Consider the following 13,727-nt stretch of genomic DNA (forward strand, 5'->3'; position numbering starts at 1 on the left):
TTACGTGCGTATTTTATTAATCGATACTTTTTAGGGTTCCGTACCAAAGGGTAAAAACGGAAACCTATTAAGACTTCGCTGTCCGTCTGTCCGTTCGTCGCACAAGGCTGTATCTCATGAACCGTGTGTTAGACAATAATTTTTCACAGATTATTATGTATAACTGTGGCCGCTATAACAACAAATACTAAAAATATAATAAAATAAATATTTAAGGGGGCTCCCATACACCAAACGTGGTTTTTTTGCCGTTTTTTGCTAATGTCTAATGAATGTTGTATAGATGGTACGGAGCCCATCGTGCGCGACTCGCACTTAGCCGGTTTTTCATTTTGTACTCATTGTAAGTATGTGTCAAATTTATACTGTGTACAGTATTAATTGAACTTTAAACACTTTTTCTAATTTTGTAACTGGTTACGAAACAGGAATACATACAGGAATTGCACTGTCATAATTATTTCAACATGGGAACGACTTGAACTTGTGTAGCCGGTTACGTTACAAAATGGAAAATGATTTATTTTCGTAACTCGAAAGTAGATTCATTTATTAGTAGAACCGTCAGTTTTGAGGTTTCGTGTCGATACATATTTTTGAATTTGATAGATGCGTACATTCTAGCCTCATTATTTACTAAAATGTTTTAATAGAAACAGTATTTTTTAGGTAATGACACCAGTCATGGACAAGAATCAATAATGATATTTTTTCTGTTAACCCAAATATTAAGAAACGGGCCCTACTTTTTCTTAGACTAATAACACTAATGTTCAGATAACTGATAACCTCCTAACGACCAAGTCAAATTTTCGATTTATGAACATCAAACTTTATGTCATTTATGATAGTTTTATTTAAAATTGCAACAAGTCCTATAAAAAGGACTCTGGGCCTTAGGAGGATAATCATAACTAGTAAATTTATTGAATGTTGTGCTAGAGGGGATTGAATCTTTGTTGACTGGGTACTACTGCTGCACTGTGCACTGTGTCTCTTCACCGCCCTAGTCATCCAGTCGTGACAACCAATGGAATGCCTCACAAGCTACGATCATCTACATGACCAACATTCAACTCGAAATTAATCCTTCTGGAATGGAATTAAAAATCAAGTTGATTTGTCGCTGGTTTTTCAGTGCCGTAACAGAGCACGTGACTTCGTTTTTTTTTGTGGCGGTGAAGAGGTTAAAATGCTCATGATTGGTGCCGTCACCCCCTGTAAAAGCAAACGTTGAGGTAAACTTTAAATGCATAAATAAAACACCCGACTATTTTTGTTCCTTTTTATTTCGCTCCATATCATTATCGTCTTACGTCTATATATCATATGTACGCGCTAGCTTACAGCTATAGGTAGGTACAGAGTATATCATTTATACCTATTATATTTAGATTTAATATTTCATCTCAGTTACAATAAAGTTTAACAAAACGGTAACATCGCGCGGGCGCCGGACCGCACCCCGCCCGGGACCCGCCACAACAGAGACCTCCAATCAAGTTTCCTACAATCAATATTTGATGCATTTGGTATTTTGGCTCAGACTGGTTAAAAACAAAGTACAAAAGTGCAAAGAAAGAAGCTATGAAAATCTAACCAGAATTTGTGCAACAAATTGTAAATATATTCGATTTGTTAAACGAAAAGAGCAAACATGCTGGTCAACTTAAGTGAGAATATACATAATTTTACGACAAGCAGTGAAGTATGTATAACTATTATCGTTAGTCTCTTTTGCGTCGGGTGTCGGGTGTCGGGTGAGCGGCGCGGCTCCTGCTCAACAGACAACAGAACAGACAAACAAACAGACGCCGCGGCGAGCGCCGCCGGCGCCGACAAGCAGACTTAGCGTACGTACACTTAACTCACTATCCCATTTTAAAACTACGTTAACTAACTTTATTTTATTCCAACGAAACTAATAAAAAGGGGGTTAAAAATAATTAAATACCAGCGCGCCTCTTTTCATATTTTGAGGCATTTCGTTTTTTGTCGAGGCGCCTCGAACGTCATACACCTTAAATAGATCACATCACTATGATATAAATATATAAAGTCGCGTAGGATCAAGTTACAACTAATAAATATACAAAACGGGGAAGGGTAAATCACTAACACGTTGTGGTCGTTTGTAAGGTCTCACGTCGCGCGCGAGTGGACGCGGGCGCCGGGCGCGGCGGGCGCGCGCGACGACTTCAGAAACGCCTTTAAACATTGACACATACTCGAAACAAAGAAGGCGAGCCACCGCCGCCTGCCGGCCGCAGCGGCCCGCCTTTAATAATGATCTAGCGGTTTAAAAACGAAACTCTACAACATCTATTGCATATTATTGCTGAGTTTATTGCAATATTCAAAATAGAAATCGACACACAACTACTCTACGCTACACACACATGCGCACTTCACTGACAATCACTGGCAGAGCGCGCGGTCGTCGACCTGTCTCGAGCTGATGATCCTGACATTCTTTGTCATTTAATTAATTAAAATAAAATATCCAAGCAGTATTGCATAAGTGGATCTGTACTTTAAAATCCCGTCCACATCGCAAGCATGCCGCCGCACTTTGTGCGCGCGGCCGGCGCTGGACGCGGGCGCAGCAGTGCCAGCAGTGCATCCCCTCCCCTCCCCGACTGGCATTCGACGACTACTACTGGTACAAAAAATAATGGTGCAATAAAATGATAACAAGCTTCTGGAACAGCATCTGCCACTAACACGCTCTCTCACTCTAACACCGACTAGGGATAGTAAGACAATATATACACGACATGCATCTCACTGGCGGCGACGGCCCGGGCCCGCGGCGCATGCGCGCGACCGCGGGCCCCTCTTAACATAGTACATGTGCGAGAGAGACGGTTGCGCCAACAAAGCGAGTGGCTTGAAAAATTCTTGCATGGTTTTATTCGCAACGGGAATTATTAAATTCTGTAATTGTTGTGTATGACTTTGTAAGTGTAATGTAAAAGTTTACACAGGGGGTATCACATTTAGTAGAATCTTTGTTTTGTAACACGTTATACAACGGTGAAAGCCTGATGTATGTTATAGTTAAAATATCTGTCTGGTCGGGCCCGACCGCGGCCGCCAGAACGCTCCGCGCCAACCGTCTCTCACAGAACATGGAATTTTAATTGTGAATAGTAAGTGGTAACAACCTTCTTGGAAGATACATTCAGTCCATACTTGATATCGATTTATATTTTGAATACATCCGTTACATTAAAGTATCGCTAAACAAAACTAGCCGCGGGTCGCGCGCGCGACGCCGGCGACACATATTACACGTTTCAAAAAATATCGTTTTTTTGTGTATAAAATAACTCGAAGAAGTCTAACACCGAACACTAGCTCGACTAGAACCAAGGGCTACGAACAGACACCGAAACACTACGCCACTATACCTACAGCGGCGCCCCCCCCCGCGCCGGCGCGGCGGACGTCGGGAGATGCCGAGCTCTGGCTGACTAGTTTGAGATTGCAGTGAGATACCTTGGGTTCTTTTTGCAACATAATATTGATTGAATAAGTTGTCAACTGCTTGTCCAGAGCCCGCGCCTGCGCGGGGCGCGGAGCCGCCTTCCCTAAAGGGCCGCTCTTGGAGCGCCCGCAAGTCTGAGTATTGGTGTTCTTCGTCGGAGACGGACAGCTCGAAGAGAAACGAACGAAGGTTTGGCACCGCGCGCGTCGGCCGCAGACGTCGTGGTATAATCTGGGTTACGAACGCGGAACTTAGTTCTGGATTCGCAACTGGTTGCGAAGGCCGGGTCGGTGCCGGTCCGCTCCGGCGCACGCGGCTCGAGAGGACACGTAAGGCATTTCGTAGTCAACAGAAAAGTTAGGATTATTCTATACTCCTATATTATGCCAATAACTACCTTTTAATTTAATATATATTATGAAGTGGATTATAAAATATTTGGTGTTACTCTTGGGACCTTAAATGATACCTTAACTTCGATGGAATGGATGAACGCAATACAAGTTCAACGAAACACGAACAAACGATAGTACACAAAATTTCAATAGCCTATCTAAACGATATAATATTTTAAGTTATTTTGCACATTGTATATATAATATACTTTAATATATCTTGCAATTTGACCTAGCTAACATACCGTCCATGTTATAATGGCGTCGCTTACACTATGCGCGTCGCGTCGCGCGAAGGAAGGGCGCGGAGGCGGCGCCGGCGCTGGCACCGGCTACAAGCATACAGGCGTACATGTCTTTACTCTAGCGTAACATATGGCGACTATACCTACATTGTCTATCTAACGGTTCGTCATACTTCGGAGGTCGCACCTCGGGCGCGCGCCGCGCCGCCGCGTCAGCGACCCCGACCCCCGCCCCCCCCCGCGACCCCCCCGACCCCCGCGACCCCGGGCGGCACGGCGCGGCTGTTCCACCAGCTCCTTTTCATTGACTGGATGACTCAATTGACTCAACAATTCGACCCTTAGCTTAAATGAACTATATAATAATATATATAAATATTTTTCTAGCGATATGTCTCTCAAGTTTCCACTAATGCTCGACGAACAGAACGCGCTAATAGATGAAAACAAAGTAACTACACTCAATAAAACGATAACTTTCTCAATATAATATATAAAATACACCATTTACAAAATATTAATATCGAATTCTCAGGTAATGTGGATAGACACAACACCTCCAAAAAGTTTCAAAAAAGACGATGTAGAACGCTACCCTACCGCCGGGCGCCGGTCGGCGCGGCACGCCGGTCGGCGCGGCACGCCGGTCGGCGCGTCACGCTGGACGGCGCGGCACGCCGGCGCCGGCGCTCGGCGCGGGGACAGCCGAGCCGACACGCGCTAGAGAAACAAAGGAGCAATACCTATGACCATTACATGCCCTTAACTCTATGCAATAAATATTTTTTCTTTTCACTTAACCACCTATTCAATAAATAAATCTAATATTTTTCACTAAGTTTTGCGGTTTTTCCCTCAAATTTCTTTTAAGTGTATCCGTTAAGTATAGACACAACCATGTTTAATAACAGTAAGTAAGTATAGCACGTCGGCCGCGATCGGTTTGGCAAGTCCGGACTGTCGGGCGCGTGACGCGTGACGCGTGGCGCACGCATGCCGCCCTCAGAATATAAAATGTCTTATAAAACGCTCGCCGGCGATGTGATCGGCTACTCGTCTACGATCTACTAAACATTTTTCCAAAAATCTACATTTTCCACTAATCTTAGCCTACTCTTGTGCTCGGATGTTGGTGCTTGACTTTGCGATAAAACTCACACGTTTTGTCAAAAAAAACATTTTTCATTTTTCCCGCATCCCATTTGTGCCCGCGTGTCGTTTGATATAATATAACTTACGCTACTTACGCTATATGAATATTTATAATATATTTTTAAAATTATTTCTTTAACATACGCAATCTCATGTAGTCATAAGCAGTATAGAAACTAAATCTTTCGATAAGTGACTCACATTTAGTGCCCGCGCGGTCGCGAGCCGGGCCGGCCGCCGGACACTGAACGCCGGACGCCGGGCCGCCACGACCGAGTCGACCAACCCTCCGTACGATCATGGCGCGACAGAACTCAAGCTCTTACATAATAAGACATCTTCGTCGTGAACGGAACAATTAAAACAACACGTATAACAACGCTTACAGAGTTTCACACGTAAGTAACAGTTTTAAACCATACAACAGTCGTAGACTAAAGAATAGGTTCGCGGAGACGGGCGCGAGCCGCTGGAAGGTGGAGGGCAGAGCTGGAGCGTCTCGTGTGTCGGGGGAGGGGGGGGGGGAGTCAGAGGCAGTCGGCGCGGCAGCAGCACAGGTCACGCCCTCACACCAGCAGGCTCGGGGTCTGCAGCCACTCGTCCTCGCTGATCTGAAACAAGCAGCCAACATCAGCCTCCGACTCTCGCCGCCTTCAGCTCTCTGTCTGGGTCGGTCCAACCGATCTGCTTCACTCATGTCTGAAGGGTTGGAGGACTTGGAGGTAACATGAATATGCATTGTTGATCAAATTTGCTTGTGTGTCAAGAAACAGAGCAACGTACAAGTCCATCAGCTTTTTTTGTGTTGATCTGTGTTGATCATCTAGACCCAGACGAGCGGAAAAAGGGAGATGCTTTTATTGGAGTCACTAAGTCTTCGTTGGTGCATTTATTTTAAACTAGAGGCTATATTGCCTAACTTGCGCAAACTTGCGATCGCATACATCATCTCTTTCTACATTTATTCTAGACCATTTGACAAAAGAATCGGTGAAAACTGTCGTCATTTTGAGAGTAGACGACATGATTGCAAAGCCTCTATTGGGGAAAGGCTACAAAGTGAATCTTTTGCGATACACGAGAATGGTCTCTTGGGCGAACCTGGTAATGCTGCACCGGGTAGTGCAGCACCTGCGGCGGCTGCGACATGGCCGCGACGCCACCGACGCCACCCACGCCTCCCACGCCCCCTACGCCACCCACGCCGCCCACTCCGCCGCCCAGTGCCCACGGCAACTGCACGCCACCCATCCTGCAAACAAAGTTTCAGGTACTTTAGACGGTGTGATACTTTGATTGAGCAACACTCAGACATCAATCAAAGAAGAAGATCACATTATAGGATGTAGACGGCGATTACATTTGATGATGATGACAATCATCAGGTGCATGAGCCTATTTATCAAAGCATATCACGCTACATCCCGTAGATCGTGTCAGTGTAAATCATTAAAAAGTTTTAGTAAAAGAACAAGATTTCTGAGATATTTACTCCTCATTTTCTTGATACTTTTTTTTTCAAGTATAAAAAGGGAATAACAATAGATAATCGTGACTGAATTGAATATAGAACGTCGTGGGAATGGAATTCGCTCCCATCGTTTGTATTTCCGGATGAATACAACCTAGGGCTCTTCAAGGCTAGAGTGAATACGCTGTTACTGAACCAGTGTCTTTTGGCTGTTACTGAACCTTTGGTCTCATCTGCACTCTTTATCAAGTGTGATAGGGGTCAATCACGGGTCAGTTTTTTGTAAAAAAAAAAACTTTGGAAACAACTAAACATTACAGCACGACATAAATATATTTTTTTAAGAAATCTTTTTATTATATTATTAAATGTGTAAACTTACTGAGCAGCCCTGTGTTGCGATCCATACATGAAAACGTCCAAATATTATAAATATCAAAAGCATCTCGTACGCGGATTTAGGAGGACGAAGAAAAAAAAAACAAACAAAAATCGATGGCGGCGACAGCCATGCGGAAGGTAATTTATTATTAACTTAAAAGAAAGGATCGATGAGCGGAGCTGGCAGCTGGCAACCTGGCATTACCTGCATATGGTGAGGAGCGCGCTTTTGTCCACAATTAGTTTACTACGAGTAACTGAATGATATTATATTGCCTTATAGAATTGTTTTTAACGGCTATTGTATGAAACTGAATTCTACGGAGTAAAAGGTACTGTCTAGCAAAATCGATAGTTTTAACTTTCTCTCTTAGGGTCGAGTTGTTTCAATAGTGAGGGAAACCTCATTGCTTGATATGGATTATTAACACCAGGTAGGTCTTATTTTATCACATCAAGTAACAGAAAGTTATTTTTTTTCAAAACTCTGTTAAATAAAGGCGTATTCTTTATAATTTTTCTCTTTTCTAATCTTCCATGTCAGTTTTTTCCGGTATCAAAACCGGTTACAAAACAGGAATCCAAATTCCATGTCTTTGAAAGCAGTTGTTAAGTTGTGTGAGTTACAAAATGGGAATGTGACAGTCTTTGTCAACTGCTGGAACTGCTGGAACTATGAATAATACTCAGTGCGCGGATGACGGATGCAATTTAAGTCAAAATCATGTCATCGTTCGATATGACTACGAGTACAATTGGTTTGAAAATAATTGAAAATTTGTTTATTGTTGTAGAAAATAATCATATTTTTTTTCTATACATATTTCTCTCAACGCATCCTCGCCCATCTCTGGTGGAAACGTAGCTTAGAACGGCCAGTGTTTTACAGAAATCTTAGCTCCACTCGCTCGCATGGTATCCCGTCAGAAAGTAACGATTTGCGTACGGCAGCAGCGTAACAGCGGGATATTTATTGAAAAAGTTGCACTAAGATCTAGAGAGTATCCTCCGGCGTTTTGTCACTGCGTGTGGAGTCTAAATAGCGCTCAAAGTGTCTTCTAAGTCGCTACACTGCAAAGCGTTGTGGTCACTTTTTTTAGAGTGTCTTAACTGGGGATAGAGAGCGCTGCTGCCTCTCACATCAGATCCTTTTTTTTTTTTTTTTTTTATACGACTGGATGGCAAACGAGCAAGTGGGTCTCCTGATGGTAAGAGATCACCACCGCCTATAAACATCTGCAACACCAGGGGTATTGCAGACGCGTTGCCAACCTAGAGGCCTAAGATGGGATACCTCACTTCCTTATCACTTTTCACATCCACGGAAAGAGATGTGTTGCGACAAAGGATTACTTAGCTCGCTATGCTCACTCGCTGCTTACACGTGCTTGCTGTACAGTTAGTCTCCCACCCGCCACTATACACTGACCTAAGCTGCAGCTGTATCCATCAGCAATAAATGGGGTCATGTTGCAAGACAATGTATCGTTTGGAGCAAACCTAAAGGACCAGTTACAGAGTACCCTGAAGATGGATGACGATGTCTTGTAGTCCCTATACCTGGATGCTACCGAATCTCATGCAGATTCCTTAGTCACCTTTTAGTGTAAACACAGGAAGAGATGAATTATGATGATGTTGCACTATGCGGGGTTCTGCGGGTTCTGTACGGAGAAGAAGATTCCGTCCTATTCTGCAAATGGCTGGCGGCTCAGTACTTAGGTTGATAGTGCACTGTCAGTGTGTGTCTTAGAGCAGTGACATACAGCTCGTAGTAGGGAGTTAGCGGAGAGAGAGGACGACTCCGTCCTGGTCTAAAATTAGTAGCGGCGCGGCTCAGTGTACTGACCCCATGTACTGCTGCTGGTACCCAAACTGGCCGTAGGAGTAGCCCTGCACGCCGCCGACGCCACCGACGCCGCCGACGCCGCCGACCCCTCCGACGCCGCCCACGCCGCCCAGGAAGCCGGCCAGCTGCTGCGGGTACGCGTTGTACCAGTAGGAGGCCTGTGGCTGCACGCCGCCCGTGTACGCGGCGCCGAACGGGCTGTACGCGGCCCCGCCCAGCTGCAACAGGGAGGCCTGGCCTTTACTACCACTAACTGTGATCGATTCATGTCCGCCATGTCGCATTCGACAAAGGCGAAACTTTAGGCTTGTTCATTATGCGCCCGAATATGGCTGGCGAAGCCAAACTTATTACTATGGCGACTGGCCACTTTCAGTGCCCGGCCCACTAGCCCACTGGCCCACTAATAGGCCCACAGACGCTTCGAAAAATCCTAACGATCGGATTACACCGTTAGACCGGTACGTTAATACGTTAGAACGGTAAAAAAACTGTACAGATTTGTAAAAAAGATTAAACCGTATCGTCGAACGGAACAGTATCAAAATTCTTATAGATGGATCGGAACGGATGAATTAGGGCTGTGCTGTAAATTAACCTAATTAAACCCACAACCGCATTGTCATGTCATAATTATAAAGATCGCTACGGTAAACTGTACCATGTGTGTGGTATAAGAATTTATGGTAAATCGGACCGAACGAACGGTGCAGTCTGATTGTAGGATTTTTCGTAGCAACTGTGGACCCTAGTCCACACGCATATTGCTAGTATCAACGACAATCCATTGCTATAAAATTGTATGAAATTTTTATTTATTTTTTTATTCTTGGCATCTTACGAGTGAGTTTTGCTCCACTTCCTCCTAGGGACCAACCCCTTTTATTATATTTCAATACACGGCAAATGCTGCTGCTGACATGCAGCGGACCTGCACCACCCAAGTGCTGAGCCATTTGGAATTAGAAAGAAATAAACCTACATACACCCATACATATTATTTATATATTAGCCTGTAGTAATGTCTCACTGCTGAGCATTTCCATCTCGCTCTGTCTGCACTTATGACTGGCCAGTCGCTGCAGAACGCGTTCTGGTCATCCCGCCGTCCCGCCTTTTATTATTACATACGCTCGAAAAACATAGCCCTCTTTCGGGCAGTCGGGTAAAAACTAGGTGTTTTTTACTTGTGATTCCCAAAAGCCAGGTGAGCCAGGTGCCGCCGGCGCGACGTTGACTTTTAAAAGGGCCCCATTCTTTAATATTCTTCAATATGCTTGAATATTCTACTACATCCATCAGAATGTAATTTAAAATTCTCTTTAGCGCCGATCTAAATAAATAATTGATATTCATTCCATTTCGCGCATTTACATGAAAGAGATCGGACATTTTGTAGAAGCACATGCTAATTGACGGGGCCGGCCGAGTCAAGATTACAGTGTCTTTTAAAATTACAAAAAATTATAAAAACTTAGCGTAAATGCTATTTATTTGCAAAATGTCCTCTTATTCAGTACCATGCGCCATAGCGGCCTAGTGATTTGACCTATAGCCTCTCTAGCAAAGGACCGTGGGTTCAAATACGGGCATGGACTTCTGAACTTTTTGAAGTCGATTCATGTGTTAAAAAAGCTTATCTATGCAGACGCCGTATTGTCTAACACATTTTAAATCAGGTTCGTATCTATAATTGGACAAAATAAGTAAACAAACCAATTGACAACCATTACATAACATAAAGACTTATGAGAAAACATTAAAGAGAATTTTGTTTCAAAACTAATGAATGGCTGGGGCAGGTCCTGGCTCCTGGCTCCTGGCTCCTGGCTCCTGGCTCCTGGCTCCTGGGTCGGTCCGTGTACCGCGTAGTACCTGCGCGGGCGCCTGCGCGTTGTTGGGGTCGCCGGACTCCTTGCCCCAGCTGCACTTGACGGGCTGCCCGTTGACGTCCGTGTTGTGAACGGCCACGATGGCGTGGGTGGCGCTCTCCTTCGTCGAGAACCTGCGACACACAAACACATCAACACGTTAGGGCCAAGCTTGCTGGCGCGGGTGCACTAATCAAATTAACTCAAAATCAAACTCACAACGTTTATTAACATCAAAAAAACACCACATCACAACAAAGACAATAAAAATCGGTCAAGTGCGAGTGCGAGCGACTCGCGCATGAAGGGTTCCGCACCTCCGTACAATGTTTTAAAAACAAATAGTTCAGTAATAATTTTTTGTAAAAAAATCTAATACAAGCTTTTTTTGTTGGCGGTACTTTTTGCCCCTGGTTACCAAAGTAGGTAGTCGTCAAGACCAAGAGAGACCAAAATCGATGCGGTCGTGTCGTTTTATTACAGAGTTCCTATGGCCAACATCTAACTTCATCATCAGATCAGCTCTACGTCATAATAATATTGCATTGTCATAGGAATTATTATACATGCATGCAAAATTTCAGCTCAATCGGTTGAAGATATCCACTTCAAATTCAAGTTGAAATATTTAACCGAACGCTTAATTATTGCGGAAAAAAAAACATTAACTACGAAAGCTGAAACCTAATGAATTAAAAATAAAAATTGTAAAAAAACTTTACAGCTATAATAATATATTATATGGAGTGTAATTACAAAACGAAGCGGTTCCACTCATGATTAAGTCAGAAACGATTCGACTAGTTTCGATTTTTCCGGAAGATCTTTTTCATAGGTGCGTTCACGACGGAGGAGCCACCCGCCCCCCGCCACCCGCCACCCTCACTATATATCGCGATGCGCCGACGCCGCCCCCGCCCGCCGCTTCCGCGCGAAATCAAAACTGAAATCGAAACTGTCGGACTGTTCCTGACTTAAATACATAAGAGTATAATCGTGAGTTGAATTAATTTTCTATTTTTTTTCAAAATGTCTCTCGATAGCTTAAGAGTAAGTAATATTAAAATTGCTAATTATAGATGTAGCGCATAGTGTTTTCCCATCGTATTTTATTTACTTTAATTCATGAGCCACCATAGAACCATTTCACAATAAGCGTCATAGTGACATCGCATTAACTAACAAGGAAAATCGTCATGACATTTCCTTTGAAAAGGTCCCATGGTGGCTGATGAAATGAATTAAAGTCCTCGATCGTACCCATCGAACAGTCGATTTGACATTTCACACTAAATAATAAAGTTCCATATTAATATGGATATGAAAGTGTCACTCATAAAATAATCTTTTCGGGTGCCGTCGTATTAGGATCCGACTTTTCCCGATGGAAGTACATTATGCACTATCTGTATCAGAGTGTAGGTTTGGGGGCGAGGCGTCACCTGATGAAGGCGTATCCCTTGTCCTTGAAGACGCGGATCTCCTGGATGGTCCCGAAGGGCTGGAAGGTCTTCTGCATGAGGTCCTCGCCGAGCCCGGCGCCGAGCCCGCCGCAGTACACCGTGCAGTTGGTCGGCGACGACTGGTTGTACACCTCGTCGAATGTCAGCGGCTTGGAGTTCACTGTCGACACAGAGACGCTCGTGGTGAAGGAATTGAGAGAAAAGTGGGGCTATCCATAAAGTACGTCACACCAATTTTGACCCTCTTAGCACCCCCCTCAAATTGCCTGACCCCCTCCCTAAATATCAATGTCTGACGCGTCAGAGCGGTGTCCGTTTCATACATTTTATACGTATGGTTGCGTTCACATTTATTTGATTCAGTGTGTTATGACGGCTTGTGCTAAAACATAGCGTTCTGATGCGTCACGACAAAACACGGCAGATAAGTAAATGTGAATGTGGCTCTAATAATATGTGACAGGAAATAAGTCAATTGTACTGTAGGTATGATACAAAAGTATGTTACACATTGTGTCGACGGATTCCTAAAGCCTTAGCGGCATGTTAAATAAATAGCGTCGCACATGTTTAATAAATAATATTTACATCTCCCCAATTAGCCAGATTCCCAACAGTGCGACTTAATTAAACGAATCACATGTTTCTCTCCCAAACGGAGCGACGGCGAGGAATTATGTTGACTAAGCGTTTGTTGCGGCAACTTGCAGCCAACAGCCAAGCAAGCAAGCAAGCAATTCTACCGCACAATTGTAATGCAACTGTTTGTTTCTAGCAATACAAAGAGCATACTGGATGCCTGGCCCGAATGGATGGATGACCCGAACCAACAAATTTCAGCTTGTTCTGATGCAGGTTTTACGTACGAGTTATATGTATGCGTTAATTAATTTATTTAATACAGAGGTTCCCAAGTGGCCCAGGTGGGCTCCAGGGGTCTAGGGGAGACCAGACGGGGTTCATCATGTTGCCGTGAAAAAAATGAGGTTATGGAAATCCCACTAATATAATAAATGCGAATGTTTGTAAGTCAGTTTGTTTGTTACTTTATCACGTCTAAACTATTGAACCGATTTATATGAAATTCAGTATACAGATAGTTTGAGACCCGGTTCACACAATAGAGCCTTAACTAACATAGTTCCCAAATAATTTTACCCTAAAAAACCGGCCAAGAGCGTGTCGGACACGCCCAAAATAGGGTTCCGTAGCCATTACGAAAAAAATAAGTAATATTTTTCTAATTCTATTATAGGTACGGAATCTTCCAAGTTTAGGTATATTTTATACCTTAGGGCTGTTATAGTTTTCCTTGAAAGTTTGATATACTTACTACCATCCTGAATTTTTTCAAATTTTTCACCCACCGGTTTAGATTTTAGAGGCGGGAAGGGGGGGGGGTACGCTCGA

General features: G+C 43.7%; 1 protein-coding gene across 2 annotated transcripts in view; it reads right to left on the reverse strand.

The window, feature by feature from the left end:
• Window positions 1-4,390: 4,390 nt before the first annotated feature.
• The window catches only part of LOC141444789 (cytotoxic granule associated RNA binding protein TIA1-like), a 289,186-nt gene continuing 279,849 nt past the window's right edge, over window positions 4,391-13,727 (reverse strand). Inside the window, exons 7-12 of one of the 2 annotated variants that reach the window (XM_074110436.1) lie at window positions 12,297-12,477; window positions 10,859-10,988; window positions 8,984-9,201; window positions 7,136-7,156; window positions 6,384-6,534; window positions 4,391-5,893 (exon numbers count right to left, since the gene is read on the reverse strand). In XM_074110436.1, coding sequence (XP_073966537.1) covers window positions 5,849-5,893; window positions 6,384-6,534; window positions 7,136-7,156; window positions 8,984-9,201; window positions 10,859-10,988; window positions 12,297-12,477 — 746 coding nt within the window. In that variant the 3' untranslated portion in view covers window positions 4,391-5,848. The remainder of the gene's footprint in view (window positions 5,894-6,383; window positions 6,535-7,135; window positions 7,157-8,983; window positions 9,202-10,858; window positions 10,989-12,296; window positions 12,478-13,727) is intronic. The other variant, XM_074110437.1, reaches the window with a different exon arrangement.

This window comes from Choristoneura fumiferana, chromosome 30 (genome assembly GCF_025370935.1).
Source record: "Choristoneura fumiferana chromosome 30, NRCan_CFum_1, whole genome shotgun sequence".
In the NCBI taxonomy this organism is placed as follows: Eukaryota; Metazoa; Arthropoda; class Insecta; order Lepidoptera; family Tortricidae; genus Choristoneura; species Choristoneura fumiferana.